General features: G+C 33.3%; 4 protein-coding genes across 4 annotated transcripts; 3 read left to right on the forward strand and 1 right to left on the reverse strand.

The window, feature by feature from the left end:
• The first annotated feature begins 572 nt into the window (after nt 1–572).
• On the forward strand, nt 573–7,708 carry LOC131595419 (uncharacterized). The gene is made up of 16 exons (XM_058867764.1): nt 573–856; nt 1,039–1,115; nt 1,249–1,339; nt 1,652–1,778; nt 1,894–2,074; nt 2,425–2,569; nt 2,657–2,747; nt 4,192–4,250; nt 4,325–4,402; nt 4,834–4,917; nt 5,468–5,646; nt 6,299–6,427; nt 6,535–6,607; nt 6,825–6,910; nt 7,172–7,256; nt 7,435–7,708. The coding sequence occupies exons 1-16, from the start codon at nt 767–769 to the stop codon at nt 7,450–7,452; spliced, it is 1,593 nt and encodes a 530-aa protein (XP_058723747.1). The 5' UTR covers nt 573–766; the 3' UTR covers nt 7,453–7,708.
• Nucleotides 7,709–8,195: 487 nt separating this feature from the next.
• LOC131595420 (chaperonin-like RBCX protein 1, chloroplastic) lies at nt 8,196–9,624 on the reverse strand. Its single transcript, XM_058867765.1, has 6 exons — nt 9,400–9,624; nt 9,201–9,295; nt 8,900–9,017; nt 8,739–8,755; nt 8,591–8,653; nt 8,196–8,522 (listed from the first exon to the last, which is right to left on the reverse strand). Exons 1-6 carry the CDS (start codon nt 9,551–9,553, stop codon nt 8,448–8,450), a joined length of 522 nt encoding a protein of 173 aa, XP_058723748.1. The 5' UTR covers nt 9,554–9,624; the 3' UTR covers nt 8,196–8,447.
• A 3,937-nt stretch (nt 9,625–13,561) lies between these two features.
• LOC131595421 (chitin elicitor receptor kinase 1-like) lies at nt 13,562–18,294 on the forward strand. The gene is made up of 12 exons (XM_058867766.1): nt 13,562–14,251; nt 15,495–15,528; nt 15,654–15,658; nt 15,781–15,948; nt 16,058–16,251; nt 16,336–16,425; nt 16,736–16,829; nt 16,923–17,074; nt 17,154–17,245; nt 17,327–17,465; nt 17,574–17,672; nt 17,864–18,294. Exons 1-12 carry the CDS (start codon nt 13,627–13,629, stop codon nt 18,026–18,028), a joined length of 1,857 nt encoding a protein of 618 aa, XP_058723749.1. The 5' UTR covers nt 13,562–13,626; the 3' UTR covers nt 18,029–18,294.
• A 1,607-nt stretch (nt 18,295–19,901) lies between these two features.
• LOC131598028 (uncharacterized) lies at nt 19,902–20,975 on the forward strand. Its single transcript, XM_058870676.1, has 2 exons — nt 19,902–20,340; nt 20,446–20,975. The coding sequence occupies exons 1-2, from the start codon at nt 19,902–19,904 to the stop codon at nt 20,973–20,975; spliced, it is 969 nt and encodes a 322-aa protein (XP_058726659.1).
• Nucleotides 20,976–21,770: the final 795 nt, after the last annotated feature.

Here is a 21,770-nt window from a genome sequence, read left to right on the forward strand (position 1 = left end):
TACATATTTTGGGTTTATTAAGCCTGGAAGTTGAATTGGGCCTCAACATAGAAAACTATGCGAAATTAAACTGACATGACATCTGTGGTGCTATTATTCTTATGTCCCTACAATTTTTTTTTGAAATTTTTTTTCGTGTTTACCGAAAATTTCAAGAAAATATCGAATTTTTCCAAAATTTCTTTGTAGAGGCATTTTTGAAAATTTTTTTTACACTATCTGAATTTGAAATTTTTGATAAATCACAAAAAATTTCAATATATTTTAAATTTTGTGATAGTATAAAAATATATATATTTTTTAAAAAATTATAACAGAAATTTATAAATGAACTATCAGAATTTTAATATGTTATCCGAAATTTTGTTCTTGACCACCCAAAAAATTTATTTATGAATATTTTCAGAATAATGGAAAATGGGGGGTGCAGTTAAATTTGAAAGGTGGCATATAAAATTCTCGAAACCCCTCAACGCCTGAAGCCCCAATTATCCAAATAACCTGCTTCTACCGGTCGGGTGGGTCATTAACCTGTAATGAATAAACAGATGTTCGGGGAAGATTGCAAGCAACACTCATGACTCAACAAAACTAAACGTGGAAATGAAAAGAATAAATAAATTCTTCTCGCCAAAAAACGATGCTAACTATTCAACAAACATTCCGAAGCATAATGGATCCATTCTATATCGTCCACTGATTACGATTTCTCACACAATCACACACACGCTCTCGTTTCGCCTAATATAAATACCAACACAAAAAAATGAACAAGAAAGCTCTATCAATTTTGATGCGCGCCAGAATGAAGCCTCACGATCGACCTAACCTTTCGCTCTCTCCTCTCCCTCTAACTGTTAGAAATCTCGCTTTTCCTAATTCAATTTCACCTAAATTCTTTCTTTCTTTACACACTGTTTTGATTATATTTCTGAACAATTAATCGATTCTGCATGTTAATTTGATTTTTGAATTCTGAATTTTGAATTTGATTTCTGTTGAATTTTGGTTCATTTGATTGTGATAATTGCATAACAGAACGTGGCGAGTAAAATGCAGCAGCAGAATACACACAAAGGAAATTCAGCGCCTAATGATTCAGGCAACTCCGAGAGGTTGTTCATAGTTTTACTTGTTGTTCAATTTTCATTTTCACATGCTTGAAAATTGGAATTTGCATGGTTATGATCATTATTCTGTTGTTGCTTAATCTGGTTTTTGTTTATATCTGGACTTTGAGTTATTCAGCGAGTTTAAGCTCGTCAATGCCTCGATGCACTCTGCAATTTCAATGCATAAAACGGAGGTTCTAGATGATGTGCTTAATAACTTCTCTGAGGTACTTTACTCTTAAGATTTTTACTTCCATAGAACATACTTATTTGATCTTGTTATTATTGGTGCTTATTCCATTTTTATAATGTGGCGAGTTTTGGTAATTTGAAAGGAAAGTAGTAGAATGCTTTGTTGGTGTTTATATAGAAGTTTACTATAGAGTTAACCAATTAAGATAACTTCATTATAGGTTATATCTGTCTACTGCAGTTGACAATTGCTTTTATATGTCAACTAACGTTTTGACAATCTAATAGCATGCATGAGTATATGTGTGAAAAATATGATTGTAACATATGAGCTGGTAATTATGTAGGGTTATTTTACACTTTCTGATGAAAACCGTCGCAAGTTGCTCCTTGTCCTTGCTAGAGACTATGATCTCAATAGATCACAAGTTCGCGAACTGATAAAACAGTACCTTGGACTTGAACTTCCCGCTGGTAAGTGATTTGTACCAATGTGAATGTGCATGGGTGTGTGCATGTGCGTAACTCTTTGCATTATAGCTTTCGAAACTTTGTTGTGATTTGTGAAAGAAGTGTTTGGGGTTGGCAGACAAAGCTCAAGCGAACGGATCTGAAGAAGAAGGCTTGTTTTCTTCTTTCTATCGCATTGAGCGGAATTTGAGGCATGCCCTACAGCCAGTTTATGAAGTTCTCTTTGATCGACTCAACACACATCCTGGAGGGTTGAGATTCTTATCCATTCTTCGGGCAAATATCCTATCTATTCTCAGGTAAGCTAATGTCTGATGCTCCATGCTTATTGTTTGAATAATTCCTATGTCTTGAGAGTAGTTATCATACAACGATAGTTTGAGAAAAATAGAAGACATCTCAGTTAATTGTTGCTATTTAAAAATTTAGTGTATTCTGTGTTTGAGAATTCATATACCGATTATCGTTCAGACTTTTGCACAAGTCTTTTTTGCTACAAAGACCTTAAAATAAAAGTATAAAATGTTCAGATGTAAGTGCTTATAGTTGATGAAACTCCTAGGGAAAAGATAAAAGAAAGATAAAACAAGGGTTCTACTCTGCTTTCCTGGAATCTTGAATATGATGGTTCAATTTTTCCATTATGCAGAGAGGAAAATATTGCTTCTCTGAGAGCATTGGATTCTTGTCTAAAAGAAAAACTTAGTACGTGGCTTAGTCCTGCTGCATTAGAGCTACACCAAATTACATGGGATGATCCTGCTTCCCTGCTGGAGAAAATTGTTGCTTATGAAGTACTTCTCTCTTTTTCATCTCTTGAATTTCCATATCGTGCAGCTCTAGTCTTCCGTTAGAAGCATAATATTCAATATCTTGTGTAGGCTGTGCACCCTATAAGCAACCTTCTAGATCTTAAGAGAAGGCTGGGAATTGGTCGTCGTTGTTTTGGATATTTACATCCAGCAATTCCTGGTCAGCAGTTCTTCTAACACTTTGTTATTGAAAGATAATTCTTGGCTATATCTGGTGCATAGAATTTGTTTTTGTTTGGTTTCTCTTTAAGTTAGGTTTGTACACCTTGAAAGCAGTAGAGTGTTCGTAAATGATCTCTATTTAAAGACTTTACTTACGATGCCTGATATCCAAAATATTTCAAATAACTGTAAGCATATCTGATGATTCGGAACTAAAGCATTAAAGAGAAAGTAGGGTAGCATTTATTGTGGAAAAGAAGGTAGATTTTCATCTTAAATAGTTTGACTAGTTTGGAGAAGACCCATAGAAGCACTAATAAGGATGGTAGACTTGATAGAGGATAGTCCAGTAGCTAGGGATAAAAGAATAATAAAGAGAAAAATTTTAAACCAAATCATCAATAGACATTTGGATATTAATGGTCTCTCATTAAACATGGTTTATGATTGGACATTGGACATTGTTTGATCTATTTAGTCAACTATTTGGTGAGAAAAAGACTTTGGTTGTCATATAAGCTTATCTAATAATGCACTATACTCCTATTATATTTTATTAATCACTTTTTAATTAACATCTTATCGCTATTTAACCTGTATTCAAGATATGAGTCTGCATCAAGTCAGCAAGTGACAGCAATACAGATAGAATTATAGAACAATGGTAGCGCTTGTGGTGATTGTATTGCTTAGACAGGACAATCATATATCATTATTCTCATGACATGTAACTTGAAAATTCGTATTTGGTGCTACTGTTTCTATAGTTTAATCTTTTTAGATAATTGATTTTACCATATGCAACCCGTTGAATTTCAGTGGTTGACAATATTGTGGTAATTGATCTCTCTCATGTTAGATTTTCATGAAAAGGATATGAAATTTTTGTATGGATCTCTCTTCAGAGACATTAAATAGATGGGATCCTATAAAAATTTGTGAATGTTTTTGAAGAGAAAGGTATATGTAAAATTTTCACATGTTCCTTTAGTGTGAGAATCTTCTAACTTGAGAGGATCCATTCTTTTGAAGCGATAGATAGGAAAACAATTTTAACATGTCCTTGTCATGCATAAACCTTATAACTTGGGAGGATACATTCCCCACTACTATTGTAGTTACATACATGCTCTCATTTTTTTTTATGTGTGTTGGAAATATTGACAGTGATTATTGTGTATTTTGCGATTGGGAACTATGGCAGCTAGGGTATCATTGAAAAATTGTAATCATATGAAATAGTCTAATAGTCTAATTTTTTGCTATTGTTCTTGAAAATGTAAAATGTATATTCTTTTATGTATATCAATTTCAAGGATGATGAGTGCTTTGTCCCAAACAATTCACAGAATTTCTCTCTGATTGTAAAAGTCTATTCTCAAAGTTTCTCAAGTATGTTTAAGTTAAACTACTTTATGTGGATTATTTTTGTTTCTCCTTAGGCGAACCTTTGATTTTCATTGAAGTTGCACTAATGAAGAATGTGGCTCAAACTATACAGGTTGGTTATGTTTAAATTTAACTAAAACAAGCCCTTTTTCAGTACCCTTTTAATCAACATTTCTTTGTTCACAGGAAGTTTTGTGGGACAGTCCTCCTATACCTGAAAGTGAGGCAACAAGTGCAGTGTTTTACTCAATATCATCAACTCAGGTATGCTATATATAAAATGAAAAGTTACAAATGGTGGAAATTTGACTATATATATATATATATATATATATATATATATATATATATATATATATATATATATATATATATATATATATATATATATATATATATATATATATATATATATATTAAAAAAGTTATTAATTCTATTATTTCATCATGCCAACATTAACTAGTATCATCCTCAGTGAAAAGCACACTAGGCCTCATTCTTGACTTTTTCGATATCTCTCTGGAATATATTGCGACTTTTTGCTTGATTTTCCTTTTGTCTTCCTTGATCTGTTTATTCATGCATGCACCATAGATTTGTTTACTTTTGAGTTGATACCTCATCTGAATCCAGGAAGAAAATAATGCTGGAGATAGTTTTATTTCTGATTTGCATAGTTCTGAAAATTTTGCAGCCTGGCTTAGCGGGGATCAACTTGGGAAAGTTTCTTATCAAACGTGTTGTAAAACTGGTGAAAAGAGAGATGCCACATATTTCTGTAAGCATTTTACCAATTTTGTGGAGCTGTCTTAATTTAAAGGGCGGAACCAAATGAAATATATTGTTTCATGAAATTTGGGAATATGTAACTTTTTAATTAACATCCATCTTAAGTTTTTTAACTCATAATTTAATTATTCATTTCTTGATTTTGATATGAATGGTATTGTTTACAACAAAAAGTGTGTCTGTTTTGAATTTGATTGAAGTTTTTGAATAGTACAATTTTCTGGTTTCTTTTTTTAAATTGTTGACCTTTCAAAAGAGTGCTAGACGTAAAAGGCACATGGCAATTTCTAACAAGTTTTTTTTCTTTCTCAAAGTGATATCTTGTTTCCATCATTCTAGAAGAGTAGAAACTGAACCTAATATGCTGCTTATCCCCAATAGTTGTTGGACATTAATGTTGTGAAAATTCCTTGACAATTATGTGTTTCTGAGGATATTGCATTATCTTAGCCCCTCCCATATCTATGATTGCTGATCAATTTATTAAATTTTACCTTAGCCCCTCCCATATCTATGATTGCTGATCAATTTATATGCAGACCTTTGCAACCCTCAGTCCCATCCCAGGATTCATGACATGGCTCTTATCCAAGTTGGCATCTCAAACAGTGCTTGCTGAAGGAGACATGTCACAACCTGTGGCCGAGGAATCTGCTTCCACATTCTTTGAAAACATACTTGAACCTGATGAAGAAGCAGCACTTATGAGTTTGCCTAAGTAAGTCACATATTGTTCTATCTCATGGTTTTATGTTATGATATTCTTTTCCAACTCCGTTGCTAAGTTGTATGGAAGTTTCAGAATGCAATCCTGAAAACTGTTTTAATACATGTATTATAACAACTGAACATTTTCCCACTATGTGGACATATCATCATGGCATGGCCACTATGATTCCTATCGTGTATTAAGTTCAAAAATAGACAGTTGGTCTCTAAATATCTCTTAATGGTTTTATCCAACTATTCTCCATATGGTTAATCCTCTTCGCATATGTTGCGAGTGTTGCTAGGGTTTATGTCCAAGCCACCTAAGATGAGATTTTACCACCCCCACCCCCCTAAAATGGGAAGCTGCCCCAATTTTCTCTCTAGTAATTGTGTTTCTAATCATATTTTGTCTCATGTATCTCTTGTTCATCTATGCTGCACTTAGTTTACTATTTTTTTTTTTTTTTTACATTACACATGTTTTTATATATTTTATTCTTTAGCTAAGAAGTATATTCTGACTTCAGTGTACTCGAATATCTATTGCCATGTGCCTTGGCCATTAGTGATGGCAAATAGTGTTTATTGTAACTTCTATTTGCTTTTCTAATTTGTCTCCGATATCAATTTCAATTGACTAATATCAGTATGTGCTGCAGAGATATTTCCACAGGGAAAAACGGAATGGAAGTTCTATTCAACCTGCTTACTTCTATATCCTACAATTGGATCCATTCTCCGGAAACTTTGTCAGCACTTAATCCCCCTTTGATGCGCTTATGTGCCAGGTACTGCAAATATATTACAATTGCATTGTGCTAGGCAGCTGACTACACCCATAGTTTATCTATAATTTATTAATCAGAAAATATCTGTGATACTTTTATTTTATCAGATACCTTCTGCAAGAGAAGAAAAGAGGAAAAGCTTTGGACTCTGTAGCAAATTTCCACTTACAAAATGGAGCGGTATGCCTTGCAAGCGTAAATGACATTTTTTTTTGTGATTAGCACGTTGTACACTGTCATTTGTTTTGACATCTTGGATGGTATTATGGATTATTATCTTGCTGCATATAAAAGTGAAAGTTTTTATGCTGCAAAGCTCTGTTCCATTTCAAATAACCCACAACTGTAATTTGAACAAACTCGTAAGAATCACTTCTTTCTTCTCAATATGGGACAGATGGTTGAAAGAATAAATTGGATGGCAGACCTATCAGAAAAAGGTCTTTCTCAAAGTGGAGGCATCATGGTGAACTATGTATATCGGTAGGTAATCATGCTCTTGATACTTGTTTTTGTTCTTACCTAAGTATGCTCATTTTTTTTGTTCTTTATGCCAATTTTCTGTTGATTCTTTAGATAAATCTTTCCAATGAAAGGAACAACGACTGTGCGTGTCATTTCATGCTTCTAGGGTTACTTCTATTGATAATATCCATATGGATAGCTTTGAATGGATAAATTCAATTTCAATTTTTTTACTTGATCTAGTTTGTTGTGTATGCTGATGATAATATCTAATTGCAGTCTGGATAATATAGAAGAATATGCTCATTCATACTTCAGCAACGGCGTAATCCATGCTTCAAGTGATCTTCAGCGCCATGTTGAGGTAATGGCTTCTGCTTAATTTCTATTCATGTTTGATTAAGAAAAATCCAAGATGTGCTCAAGTATCATATGTGTTTGTGGTTTGTAAACAAAGATAGTTGACTGCAGACAGCCTTATTCTGATTAGCTTTGTCCTTTTTACCTCTCTCAAGTCTTAACCTCTTTGCCATCATTTGCAGCCACGGAGTGACATATAATAAATACGTCTTCTTCTCAGAGTATACCTGATGGTTTTATCAAAACAATGGAACAAATGCATACAAGTCAACAATTGAGGAACCCTGTAGTTTAAATTATTGATATTTTTGTACAGAGAATATGAGGCAGTTGAATAGGTATCTAATCCAATTTGTTGTTGAAATACGACAGAGGCAGTTGAATAGGTATGTAGTCCAATTTGTTGGTGAAATACGACAGGAAACAGAAGTCTAAACTTCCTTGTTATTTTTGTCATTGATGATATTGTTATGTGTAATGTGAAAAAACTAGGATAAATAGCTCGGTTAGGAAATTCAAAGTAGTATAATGTGATATTGTTGTGTGTGTATACCATACTGAAAACAGATCATATCCTTTAGTGAAGAGTGTGCCACAATTACTGAAATTCAAATTTGGTTGGAGATCATGAATGAAGTATTGCAGAGGAAATTCCTCCTCAATCATCGAGAATTGGAGGTAATACTCGTTGCCTGTCTTATCTCTGGACAGTGTTTTCCCTTTAAGATTTGAAGGAGTATATATTACACTCAAAACATTCAAATGCTATCTTTAAATTAAAGCCTTAAAAATGCATACTATACTTGCACCCCCTCTATTATTAGTTACTTCTTTTTTTTTGTGAAAACTGTTTTATTGATTTATTCTTAAAACTATAAAATAGATTTAGAAAAATTCTCAAAGAAAGTTGAAAAGTACAATTTCATTTTTTACACGTGATGGATGTTCTTCAATTATTCCATTAAGTCACTGCGGTATGTTGATTGTCAAATTGACTTACAGATTTGTCCAACCATTTATGGTCTAACTCGAATTTCTAATCATTATAAACATGCTAATACCGGGGTATGCAATTCATCAAGTACCCATGTGAATGCATTTTCTGCTTTCTTTCCATACATATTAATATGTAGCCCAAGCTTCTGTTCGATCAGAGTCAGAGGGAATGGAGGTTCTTGCTCTGTTGCTGGACTATTTACTTCTCGGTTTCAGGACGGCTGGTTTCGGAGACATAATCCCTCATAAGCCTCGTGTTAGATTCAGTGACCATCTGCAAGACGATAAGGTTAGAAACATTCTCATGCACTCTGAACAGATATTTTTTGAATTACAACAAACCTTAAAAGCTAGGCGCTTCATGTTGTTCCATTCAAAATCATTTTGGCTGTATGATGATCGCACCTATATAAAAATGCAACATAGTACTCAATCAGAACTTGATTAGTAAGTGATGGAAAAGCAACCAAACAATAAGTCGTCCATATACCTCCATTATGCGTAGGGCTATTGAATTGTGTACATGCCAGAGCCACACAGCATCAGTTTCGAAGATTTAGTTCATTCAATTCAATCACCATATAAAATAGTTGTTGGTTAGATAATTGACTGTTAACTGATAAGGATTTGAAGCTTGGAATCTGTACATACCTAAGTTCTTATGTCTTGATGATTCTCTGAACATACTGGCGCAGAACTTGTCACCATCATCTAATGGGTGTTTAGCCACAAACTCCATTAGCTCAACATATGCTTCAGGATTATAGCTCTGCTCATCGAAATAATTATAACGAATGATATTGATGATCAAAAGAACAATGTTGTATCAACTAAAAACAGAGTAGGGTACTACTAAATAGGATTAGCTAAAATCTCAAACTAACAGTAATTTGACACCGGTTAAAGCAAGAATTCAAACAAAAAAACAAAGCCAAATTATATGGGGAAGAACCTCAAGTTGAGCAGCAACAATTTTAACAGCAACGAAGGTGAAGAAGTTGTGGAGGTTTTGAGCAGCCTTTGCTTCTGGTGATGCTTCTCCAAATCCTGTATCCAAGATAACATGGTACACGCTATTATTGATAATCTCATATAGAATGAAACATCACAAATCACAACAACCCTGTACTCAAATGAAGCTGTAAACAGACCAGGTACAAACATCTTGTTGCAATGTAACCTTGTGGATAATTGAGAGTTCCTTCGCCTGCCAGCTGGCCAAAAAGTAGAATTTTTGTTGGTGTTTGGTATTGCAGGGTAGACATAAGGAAGCTGAGAAAGTGTTAAAGCTGAAGAGGATTCCATAGTTAACAAATAGATTTAGTATTTGTGTAGTGAATTGAAGAAAGACTTTTAATTTTGGGGAGGAAAATATTAAGGTATATGTGATATAAGGCTGAACTTATAGTCTCCACATATTAAAAAATATCTACAGACTTCTTCAATCCATGTAGACAAATATCCATGAGCTTATGTGGAAAAGGTGGGGACTTGTACATCCCAAGCGGAACCCACTATTCCATCCCAATACGGGCCGGCCCTGACGGGCCTTGGGTTTTTTTAGGGCTGGGCCAAAAAGGCATTGTGTAATATGGGCTCGAGATTTATTATCTGAGTCCGACCCTAGATGGGCTTCGGGCTACCCGGCCCTAAATGGGTTTTTTTAATTTAAAAAAATAAAAATAAAAATTTCATAATATTTATTATAAATAAAATTAAAAATTATGTTATTTTAAGCATAATACATTTTTAAGTAATATATTATTTCTTATAAATACTATAATGTGTTTCTAAATACAATATATGTCTAAATTGTATAAAATAATACTTCAATATTTATTATAAGAGAAAAACTAATATAATACGATGAAAAATGTTGATTATATTAATGTTTAAGATTTAAAAGAGAAAGATTGAATAAAATAGAGATAAAACTTAGTGAAGTGAGAAAAATCAATATGCTATTTTGGAGTAAGATAATATAAATTTTAATATATTTTTTTAAAATTTATGATTATGCGGGTCTAATGGGCTAGTCCTAATGGGTAACGGGTTTTTCAGGGCCGGGCTAAAAAGGCCCCGAAAAATATGGACTCTAATTTTGAGGTCCAAGTTCTATGATTTTTCGGGCCTGGTGGCCCGGTCCATATGGATTGACAGCTCTACCTATGACAATAGCTATAGAGACTAATAAATTGTAGGAATTTTCTTCATTTCCTTAAAATAAATAGGGACTTTCTTTTAAAAAGAAGCACCCATTTTTTTCCAAGATGATAACAGATTAGATATTACTGAAACTAATTGTGCAATTCTCTATTATTTAGGAAGTTGGGAGAATTCTTACTCCTTATCATTTTTGTAATAATTGTTAGTTTTGCAGTGTTTCTATATTTTGAATTATTTATCTTTTTAAGATATCGATGTAATATTTATTGATGTTTTATCAATATATTTTTATTTATTATATTTTAATTCATCTAACTGTTATGTAACATAATAGAATTTAGTAAATAATTTTTTTTATTATTAATAGAATCTAATCGTCACATTAGGTTTATCTCTCAAAAAATTGTATGATTCTATCATTAACAAATTTTCTTTGAATTTTTTTTTCTATTTATTTTGTTCTTCATTCACAAGTAGAACTAGTAAGTTATCTTCTTTCTCTCTTATATGTGTTTTCTTGGCTATAGAGATGGTCATAAGAGTTATCGTTTTTATGATCCTCAAGTAAGAAAAATTTTATTTTTCTCATCATGTTGTATTTTTTGAACACATTCTTTTTTATTCTCTTTCTTTTAATTCTCATATTACTAGTAGTTTGGAATTCAATCATATTGATCATTTTAGTCTGAACGATAATATTTTTAGTGAGTGCAATTTTGAAAATCGTAGGTTTAAACTATTTTTTTTGTTGTTTTATGCGCTTTGGTTTCTAGGGGAATGAGGCCTTAGTAATCCTCCAGAGTTTGTGTCGAGAGATCATGACTCTGGTCAAGTATTGTTCCCACCAAAAGTCGAACTCGGTATTCCCTGAACCTTCGTCCTTAGCAGAAACTCGTTTACCACTCGAGCCCAATTGCTTGGTTAGGTTTAAACTACTTCTAATGTTGATATTGACACCTCTCTGATCCCCACGGCTACCCAACAACCCTTCATGATTGTTAAACCTCCTCACATCTTCATCGTTATCTAGCTCGTGACCCTAAATTTACTTAATTGCATGATTTTGTTCTATTCCATTTACTTTGTTCTTTTTCTTTTTTTTAATCTTTATTCAAAACTTATGTGAGCCCTCTTACTAAAGAGAGGTTATGCTTGATCCTCTTTGATAGCAAGCTATGACGTAAGAACTTCTTACGTATAAGACAAATGCTTGGGAATTAGCAAGTCTTCTTTCTAGAAAATGTGTTATTGGGTCTTATTATATTTTCATTATATGTTGATGATATGATACTTACATGTCATGATGTTAATGAGATTGATGATTTGAAATTAAATTCAGACAAACAATTTGAAATGAAAGATTTAGGTACTCTTGCTATTTATTGGAGATTAAAGTTGACAACTCTCTCCTAAAGGATGCTTTCTTTCTCAATCTAAGTACATTGCCAATAGGGCCGCCTTAAGTTTTTTGAGATCCTGTGTTGGTTAGTCATAGTTTAACCATGACAAAACAAATAGAGACCTTATTTAATCATGATTTAACTTAAAAAATATTTTATGAGGCCTTATTTAGTTATACTTTAATCTTGATAAATATGAGGCCCTGTGCGGTAGTCTGTCTTGCACGTCCTCAAAGACGATCCTGATCGCCACCATCTTTGAACAAGTTCGTCTTTATGATAGAAGAGAAGCAAATGGTCCTCTTGAATTGAATGTGAAATATGTTCCTTCTATTGGTGTTACTCTACAAGTTCCACTTTGTATCATACTTTGGTCGGTAGCATGATATACTTTTATGATTACCAAACCTAATACTGCTTATGTTGTTTATGTTGTCAGTCAATTTGTTGTCTCTGTCCAACTGTTTTCACATTCTTTGTTATTTATGAGAAATCTAGTTTGAGAGTCTTTTATTTTCTTTATCATCCTCATTGGAGTTACGTGTTTATTCTGATGTTGACCGGGCTAACGACCCCACTGATCGTAAGTCTACCACAAATCTTTGTATCTTTCTTGTAGATTCTTTAAATTCTTAAAAACGTTAGAAATAATATATTATATCAACTCTTCTACAAAAGTTAAGTATCATTCTATGACATCCACCATAAGTGAAATACTTTGGTTGCGTTAGTTACTTTTAGATATGTGTTTCTCTTTCTGAACCAACTCCCATGCATTGTTATAACAAAAGTGTCATTCAAATTGTTCATGAACATACTAAACACGTTGAGATTTATTGTCACCATCTCCAACACAGAACACTTACTTTACAATTCGTATCCTTCTCCTTGCAGATTGTGGATTTGTTTACAAAGACGCATCCCATTAAATATTTTTGTTTCTTGATTAAATCCCGATACTTTGAAGAGAGATATTTGATATTATTATTATTATTATTATATTAACATTATTATTATTTATTATATCTTAACAAGAGTAATTTGATTTTTATTTTATTATGTAGTATTTATACTCTATTATGTAGTATTTCTCTTTTGTTGATTATTGCCATTGAATACAACTCCATTTCTAATAAGCCAAATGCACTAAGGGACAACCAACCAAACAATTTTTTTAGCTGCTTTGATTCCTCCCCTTAATAGATTTTAATGTCACCCCTAGATTTGAGTACTAGAGTCATTCTCCATTACATGGAACAACTCAAATTGAAAAGAAACATTGTGTATAAATAAAAGTGTTAAATACTACTCAAGTTCATTGGTTTGGAGAAAAACTCAAACTTACTGTACCATCTTTGTAATACATGAATTTTTAATTGCCTACATTAGAAAGTGACATAATGAGTGATATTCCATTTCACACTAACTACAACCTTTATTTTAAAAATCATTAAAATTCTAGATTCACCCATTTGGAGTCACTCTCAAACCCTTTTCATGTAAAGCTTGGTAGTCACATTCTCTAAGCAATCTCCCCAATGGCAACAATTATTCCAAACAAATTAGAAAACAATAATATCAATGACAATTACAAGAAGCCTAGAGAAGAATAGTTCAACCACTCCATAGATGCTAATCATAATCATAATTATAATATTTAACTAATCATATTCATAATCATAATTATATATATATATATATATATATATATATAAATAAACCAAACTCCAAAGCCTCCTCTCACATGACATAACATCATTAATTAACATCCTTATATACACAAATTAACAAACCTTTTCCTTAATCACAAAAATGATTACCACATATCAAATTTTCTTAGTTATTATTCTCTTTCTATTATTATTCATCATTAATATGAAAACTGAAGCAACATGTTCTTCAGGTTGCAACCTTGCTTTAGCTTCCTATTCCATACCTGAAGGAACAGATCTAACATACATAAGCAACCTTTTCAACCAACAATCCTCAGAAATTCTCAAACACAACCCAAACCTTAAAAACCCCGATGTTATTCTAAGCCAAACAAAAATCAACGTGCCATTCACGTGCGAGTGTCTCAACGGTTTGTTCCTAGGACACACTTTCTCGTACAAAACAAAACACGGTGACACGTACAAGGCAATTGTTCATCTTGATTATTCTAACCTTACTACTGAGGATTGGATTACCAGAGTCAATAGTTATCCAACTACGAATATACCCGATAATGTTAAGATTAATGTTACCGTTAATTGTTCTTGCGGTGATCGACACGTGTCCAAGGATTATGGGTTGTTTTTGACGTATCCGCTTCGTGACGGTGATAGTTTGAAGGGGATTGCGGCGGAGTATGGTGTTCCGGCGGAGGTGGTGCAGAGGTATAATCCTCAGTCGGATTTTAGTGCTGGACGTGGTCTTGTGTTTTTGCCGGCAAAAGGTTAGGTTTGTAATTATAATTTCATTTTTTTGGTTACTAAAATATTTAATTACATTTTGTCAATTTTTTTATTACTTACTCTTTTCCATTATATTAATTGATTAATTAGTATTTTTTTTTATATATTTGTATATTTTCATACATACCCTAGAGAAACCTCATAATTATAAATTGAACTAGATTCCTCAATGACCCATTTTCTAATATAATTATTTTTTATACGAAATTTACACTATCAGCGCATCTTAACTATTTATTGATGTTACTTTATAGATGATTAAAATAAACTTAATTAATTTTAGTAAAAATAACAGTTACGATTAATTGATTAATTGACAGTATAAAATTTCTTTGCACTTTTTGATGTATATCAATTAAATTTTTTTGATATATTTTGAATTTTAATTTTATTTTTTAAATTATTGATTTATAAATATTAATAATTTATTTTTATTAATATATAATTGTATATATAAATGATATCATGGAATTATTAAACTCTAAATATTGACATTTAATTTGATAATCCTCAACTTCATTTTGAGTTTTATTTAATGTTTTCTATTTTTTAAAATAATAATTAATTATGCTGATTTAAACTATTAAATAAGTTTCATTTACAAAAATATTTGTGTTAATAGAAATTAGTAAAATTATTAAATGAATTGAACTAGAATAAAAAATTATTTAGAAAATTAATAAAATTATATTGATTTTTTAAGTAGAAAAATAATTTTAGATGTATAAATATTGAAAAAAACAGATACATAATTATGTATAGAGTAGGATTCAAGAGGAAGAGCCTCCTAGCTAACCCACCTTTTAATGTCTCTTTCACAATATTTTTTGGACACAATTTCATACACTTGTTGGATAGTGAAGTTTTGAAATAAAAAATATGTAATATCAAAAAGATTCAGCATATTCCGCCCATGTATTTGGAAATATATCAACCTGACCGAATTAATAAAAAAAGAAACTAGAGATGCTTATTTTTATATTTTTGGTCTTTAACTTATTAAGAACAATTGGCACTATCCGGCTTTCAAACAAAATAATACAGATTATACTTAGTTTATGCATTCTCACTTATTTGTTTTTTGTAGAGTTTTTTCTGATTATTTTATTAATCAATTGTACTAATTTATTTTTACAACTAAGTAAAAAAATGAGAAATAAGTTTAGCCACATTATTTTTATTATTACTTTTTGATATTTCATACTTTATAATCATATTTTGCAGATGAATTTGGAAACTTTCCACCACTGCAAATAAAGTAAGCTGAAATTTCCATAACCTTACATTACATCTATGTGCCCAATTTAATTTGTATATTTCAACATTTACTCTTCAAAATAATTTTCTTCTAACTTTATGCTTGTTTTTTCTACCTTTTTGCAGATCAGGTGATGTACACATTGCAGCTTCATAAATATGTTAATCCACATATATAAGTGAAAGAGTGACATGAAAAATCATGATAGGGTAAATAAATATTACTATGTGATTCTGACATTGTTGTATATAGGAATGTCCAAAGGAACCATTGCTGGCATAGTTATTGGAGGAGCTTTTGGAATTTTACTTCTGGCACTCATTCTATATGTTGTGTTCTATAGAAGAAAAAAAGTTGCTCAAGTAACCCTTCTACCAGTACCAGGTGCATCTGAAGATCAATATAGTCAACTCCAACATGGTACATCATTCTGAACTGTGTAGTGAGATTTTCTAGCTCTAGTGAAGATTAAGTTTTCATGTAAAATGTGAAACTGTATATATGAGTATTATCTGTTTCATGGACTTAGGTTGTGGAAGTAGTTTGGATAAGGCATCCGAATCAACTACTATTCCTTCTCCGAGGTTGACAGGTATTACAGTTGATAAGTCAGTGGAGTTTTCATATGAGGAGTTAGCCAAAGCTACTGACGGCTTTAGTGCAGCGAATATAATCGGTCGAGGTGGTTTTGGATTAGTTTACTATGCCGAGCTTCGAAACGAGGTTTGTGTGTTTAAAATCTCTTTTGAAATGGAAATTCAATTTATTAGCAGCACTTAACTTTTTCTATTTTCTTTGTGTGTGCAGAAAGCTGCAATAAAAAAGATGGATATGCAAGCATCAAAAGAATTCCTAGCTGAACTAAAGGTTCTGACACACGTTCATCACTTGAATTTGGTATGACATTTTTTATTTTTCCAATCCCGATATTATTCGAAGCATGATTCAGATACAAACACGACACTGACTCGTAAAAACCAGTAACAGTTTAAGAAAATGATAATGAATGTAACCACGCTTGTGTGAGAGACATAAAATGTTTTGCTTGTGTGAGAGACATAAAATGTTTTGAATCCAAAGTGTCTGTGCGACAAATGATCTTATGCTAGTCATGTAAAAACTTGAAGTTACTTGCATAACAAGATATTGAAATATATATAGTTACTTACTTCCAAAATCATCATTCCTTGCATACACATATTCGCAGGTGCGGCTAATTGGATATTGCGTCGAGGGCTCATTATTTTTGGTTTATGAATACATTGAGAATGGAAATTTAAGTCAACACTTGCGTGGAACAGGTTGACAATTATAATCATAACTTGAACTAAGAATAATTCTAGTTGCATCATTTTAATGATGATTATAAGACTCTTAAGATATTTGATTTATAGGGAAGGAACCATTATCATGGCCAGCTAGAGTTCAAATTGCATTAGACTCGGCAAGAGGACTTGAATACATTCATGAGCATACAGTTCCTGTCTACATTCATAGAGATGTTAAATCAGCAAACATTTTGATAGACAAAAACTTCCGAGGAAAGGTTCGCAAATGCGTTTATCCAGATTTTTTATTTATTTATCTTATAGTTGAGTTCGTGCCGTCTAACTTTTCTTTCACAGGTTGCGGATTTTGGTTTGACAAAACTAACTGAATATGGTAGTTCCTCGTTACAAACACGCCTTGTCGGGACATTTGGCTATATGCCTCCAGAGTAAGAAACTTAATCATATATAAACCTTATAACGAGTATGTAATGATAATTTTGACAAAGTGTAGCAATATTTTTGCATAGATATGCACAATATGGCGAAGTTTCTCCCAAGGTAGACGTATATGCATTTGGAGTTGTTTTGTTTGAGCTTATATCTGGGAAGCCGGCTATTGTGAAGACAAATGAGACGGAAAACGAGTCCAAGGGATTAGTCGCACTGGTTGTTAATATTTCCGACTCTTCTTATAACTCGTCATTAGTTGTAAATTCACATGATTTGATCGCTAATAGTTCTTTACTCAAATTTAGTTTGCTTGATGAAATGCAGTTTGAAGAAGTTATTGTTCTGCCAGACCCAAAAGAAGATCTTGGTAAACTCGTCGATCCTAGGCTTGGTGAAAATTACCCTATTGACTCGGTATTTAAGGTGCTTCCTACTTCTCCGTCTTATCTTATCAAATTCATACTTAAATAGTCCCTACGACCTAGATCAACTGGCCATACCGATATTGCTAGAGTGAACGTTTTTATTAGGGTTCTAACTTGAGACTTTGCAGTTATGTATGTGTTTAAGTGGTATTTGCTATTTAGTCTAAAGATAAAAAATTGTACTTGCAGATGTGTCAACTTGCGAAAGCTTGTACACATGAAAATCCTCAACTGAGGCCAAGCATGAGATCAATTGTAGTTGCTTTAATGACACTTTCATCTGCAGCTGAGGATTGGGATGTTGGATCATTCTATGAAAATCAAGCATTAGTGCATTTAATGTCTGGAAGGTAGCTTAGCACCTGGCTAATGGCCTCCTCCTATGCTTGCACCAAGTTCCTTTGTCATCATAGAATCCTAGTTTTATCAACATTGGTAGGCATGAATCTTTCATGTCTCAACTGTGAATTTGTAACTAAAAACAATCATTTTTTGACAAAAAAAAAACATACATCTTGTTAATCTTGAAGAATATGTACCAATTTTTTGTTCTCACCATCATACTATTGGACTTTCTAATCCACCAATGCTAAAGTAGATTTGAATGATATCAATACTGTTCCAGCTCATAATATTGTTGATAATAATTCGTTTTGGGACTTGTTACTTATATGTCACAAAAGAGTTCATGTTTAGTTCAAGTAGAAGAGGTTTGTAGGAAAAATGTGGGAGAAAAATGTCACATTGAATGAGTATTATGACACTGATTTTCTATTGGGATCTATTAGAAGACAAGGGTAAGAGTTGTTTTAAACAAGACACATTTTTATTATGTTGTTATTCGGATGAGAGAAAAACTGTCCTCTCTCCTAAGTGTTAGGTTGCTTTATGATGATGTTTGAATTCTATCATGATATATGTAAACAAGGCAAACAATTAATTAGAAAAATTTATGCCTTCCTTTTTGTAGTTGTCTCTCCAATTACTCTCTTTTCTAACATCTTTTAGTGCCAACAGAATTTTTGCAATAATGGTTACCAAAAAAAAGTATTGCTATAGTTAGTTAATTATTTATTGGAAAATCAAAATTGTATGAGATTGTAACATTTATTTGCAAGGGTCAATCCTGTGTCTATGAAGGATTTTAGACCCATTTCTTTGTGTAATGTGGTTTATAAAATTGTTTCGAAAGCTCTCGCTAATAGACTGAAAGTGCTTCTTGATAAATGTGTGTCAGAGGAACAATCCGCGTTCGTGGAGGGCAGATCCATTCTTAATAATGCTATGATTGCTACAGAAATTATACATACCCTCAAAAGAAGGACGAAAGGCAATAAAGCGCACCTGGCCCTTAAAATTGATATCAGTAAGGCTTATGATCGGGTGGATTGGGGTTTTTTAAGAGGAGTCCTGAACAGGATGGGGTTTGCGGAGAAATGGATACATTGGATGATGATGTGCGTTACTTCGGTTCACTATTCTGTTCTTGTTAATTCGGATGCCATTGGACCTATTGAACCAGGAAGAGGATTGAGACAAGGGGACCCTTTGTCACCCTATCTCTTCATTTTGATCTCTGAAGGGTTATCTTCCCTGATTAAAAAATCGGTGGCTAGCGGAAATATTCACGGGATTCAAATTTGTAGAGGGGCACCTATTGTGTCCTATCTACTTTTTGCTGACGATTGTTTTCTATTTTGTAGGGCAAATCTTACTGAAGTTAGTCACCTGATGAGTTTACTCGACATCTATGCAGTTGCAGCTGGCCAGGAGATTAATTTGACAAAATCAGAAGTGTTCTTCAGTCGCAATTTAAGTGTGCCGGCGCAAGAGGATCTTGCAAATATTATGGGAGTTCGACATGTGCTGGGAACAGGAAAATATTTGGGATTGTCATCTATGATAGGAAGGAGCAAGAGGTCTATTTTTTCTTTTATTAAGGATCGCATTTGGAATCGTATCAATTCTTGGAAAGGGCGATCTTTATCTAGAGCAGGTAAAGAAATTATGATCAAGTCAGTTCTGCAGGCTATTCCAACTTACATCATGAGCATCTTCATTCTTCCGGATGTGGTTGTTAATGAGATTAAAAAAAATGCTAAATTCGTTTTGGTGGGGCGGAGGTTCCAACAACAAGGGGATACGATGGAAGGCATGAGATAAATTGACTTGTTCAAAAGCTGAGAGAGGCTTGGGTTTTCGGGATTTTAAGGCGTTTAACTTGGCTATGGTGGCTAAGCAAGGCTGGTTCCTCATGACTAATCCGAATGCCTTAGTGTCCAGAATCTTCAAAGCGAGGTACTTTCCGAGATCTAGTTTCTTTGATGCTAAGTTGGGCTATAATCCTAGTTTCGTTTGGCGGAGTATTTGGAAGGCTAGAGATGTCCTTACCCTTGGTTGTAGATGGCGGATTGGTGATGGTAGAAACATAAGAATTATGAATGAACCATGGCTAAGAGGGACTAGAGAAGGTTGTTTGATGGGCCCTCAAAATCAAGGTGTGTATACTTTAACTATTAAGGATCTATTGCTGCCTAATGTCAAACAATGGAATATGAGAGTTTTACGTGATTTGTTTGATTACTCAGTGGTTCGTGATATTTTACAAGTTCCGTTGACAGAAGAAGTGGTCGAAGACTGTATGATCTGGAAGGATGATGTAAGTGGTAACTATAGTGTTCGATCGGGATATAGAAGTTGGAGGAAGCATTAAGAAAGTGTGGGCTTGGTTAAGGAAGGAGTAAACTGGAGTGATCTCTGGAATATAACAGCTCCGTCTAGAGTGAAACATCTTCTTTGGAGGATTTGTAGTGATTGTCTCCCATCTAAGGTGCGTCTTATTCAACATCATGTACCTTGTAGTCCCATCTGTCAGCTTTGTGGTCATAATTATGAGGACGATTGGCATGTATTTGTTGGTTGTTCGGAAACTTTCTCTTGTTGGCATTCAGCTGGTCTTACTGATATCATCTCTCCTCGTCTCCATTCTTTCCAGGATCTCAGGTCCTTTATCTTTGATATTTGCATGAAGGAGGATAGGTATACCGCAGGAAGAGTGGCGGTTAAGTTGGAAGGGTTATGGAAGAATAGGAACGACTTCGTGTGGCATAATGAAAAGGAAGATGATTCCAAACTTGGTTGGCTAGCATTCCATAAGTGGCAAGATTGGTTTATGGCCCAAAATATTCGGGAGCCGCAGTTAGACAACGGAGAAGTGGTTTCATGGAACCCGCCTCCTATTGGTAGCTTCAAATGTAATGTGGATGCCGCTTTCAACAAGCGTGTAGGTACTACGAATTGAGGGTGGTGTATGCGTAACGACCATGGTAATTTTGTTGCCGCGGGTACGGCTTGGGATGGTAGTAATTTTTCGGTGTTGGAAGCGGAGGCCTTAGCTCTTAAGGAAGCAATTCATTCTGTTATTATGCTTTATAATGCTCCGACAATTTTTGAAAGTGATTCTCAACAGGTGGTCCAAGCCCTTAACTCTAATATGCCGGGTAGCTCTGAGTTTTTCTCTATTATTAATTCTATTAAGTTGTTGCTATTAGATTTCCCCTACTTTGAGGTTAAGTTTATCAAGCGTCAAGCGAATATGGTTGCCCATACCTTAGCTAAGGCGGCCAATTCTTGGTCTCGACGCTGTATGTTTGATGTAATTCCTCCTTGTATTACTCTTTATTTGATTAATGAAAGCAGTTAAATTTGTTTCTGTCAAAAAAAACTTTATGTAATATGATATTTTAGTGTAATTTCAGAAATTCTGAGGCTGTGCAGGTATGTGACTGTGTGGTCGAAGGAAAATTTATAAGGATTGATAGGTACTACCTATACCAACAAGATGCATCTTCTTTTCGGTAGTCCGTTCCATAAGAACTCCACAGTTAAACGTGTTTAGGACATTACATTAAACACTTTAAACACCTTGGGTTGGAGTGATTCATATATTAAGAGTTGGAGAGTTTGGGAAACACTTTGGTAGAAAATAATGGTTTGTTCTTGGGAGCTTTTAGCGTTAGTTCTTGAGAATTTTGAAGGCGAAAACTATTTTCTTGTAACTCATTAGTAATCTCTTGTAACCAATTTCTGAGTATGG

The sequence above is a fragment of the Vicia villosa genome, linkage group LG4, assembly GCF_029867415.1.
Source record: "Vicia villosa cultivar HV-30 ecotype Madison, WI linkage group LG4, Vvil1.0, whole genome shotgun sequence".
NCBI lineage: Eukaryota > Viridiplantae > Streptophyta > Magnoliopsida > Fabales > Fabaceae > Vicia > Vicia villosa.

Bases quoted from the DNA above. Each gene is read 5' to 3' on its own strand.
- LOC131595419 (XM_058867764.1), top strand. From the start codon at position 767: ATGAACAAGAAAGCTCTATCAATTTTGATGCGCGCCAGAATGAAGCCT. The intron at 1,116-1,248 runs GTTGTTCATAGT...TGAGTTATTCAG, and splicing joins GATTCAGGCAACTCCGAGAG to CGAGTTTAAGCTCGTCAATG. The intron at 1,340-1,651 runs GTACTTTACTCT...GTAATTATGTAG, and splicing joins TGCTTAATAACTTCTCTGAG to GGTTATTTTACACTTTCTGA.
- LOC131595420 (XM_058867765.1), bottom strand. From the start codon at position 9,553: ATGGAATCCTCTTCAGCTTTAACACTTTCTCAGCTTCCTTATGTCTAC. The intron at 9,296-9,399 runs GTCTGTTTACAG...TCTTGGATACAG, and splicing joins CAACAAGATGTTTGTACCTG to GATTTGGAGAAGCATCACCA. The intron at 9,018-9,200 runs GTTCTTCCCCAT...TTCGATGAGCAG, and splicing joins TTGTTGCTGCTCAACTTGAG to AGCTATAATCCTGAAGCATA.
- LOC131595421 (XM_058867766.1), top strand. From the start codon at position 13,627: ATGATTACCACATATCAAATTTTCTTAGTTATTATTCTCTTTCTATTA. The intron at 15,949-16,057 runs GTACATCATTCT...TCATGGACTTAG, and splicing joins ATATAGTCAACTCCAACATG to GTTGTGGAAGTAGTTTGGAT. The intron at 16,252-16,335 runs GTTTGTGTGTTT...TTGTGTGTGCAG, and splicing joins ATGCCGAGCTTCGAAACGAG to AAAGCTGCAATAAAAAAGAT.
- LOC131598028 (XM_058870676.1), top strand. From the start codon at position 19,902: ATGGTGGCTAAGCAAGGCTGGTTCCTCATGACTAATCCGAATGCCTTA. The intron at 20,341-20,445 runs GTAACTATAGTG...GGAATATAACAG, and splicing joins CTGGAAGGATGATGTAAGTG to CTCCGTCTAGAGTGAAACAT.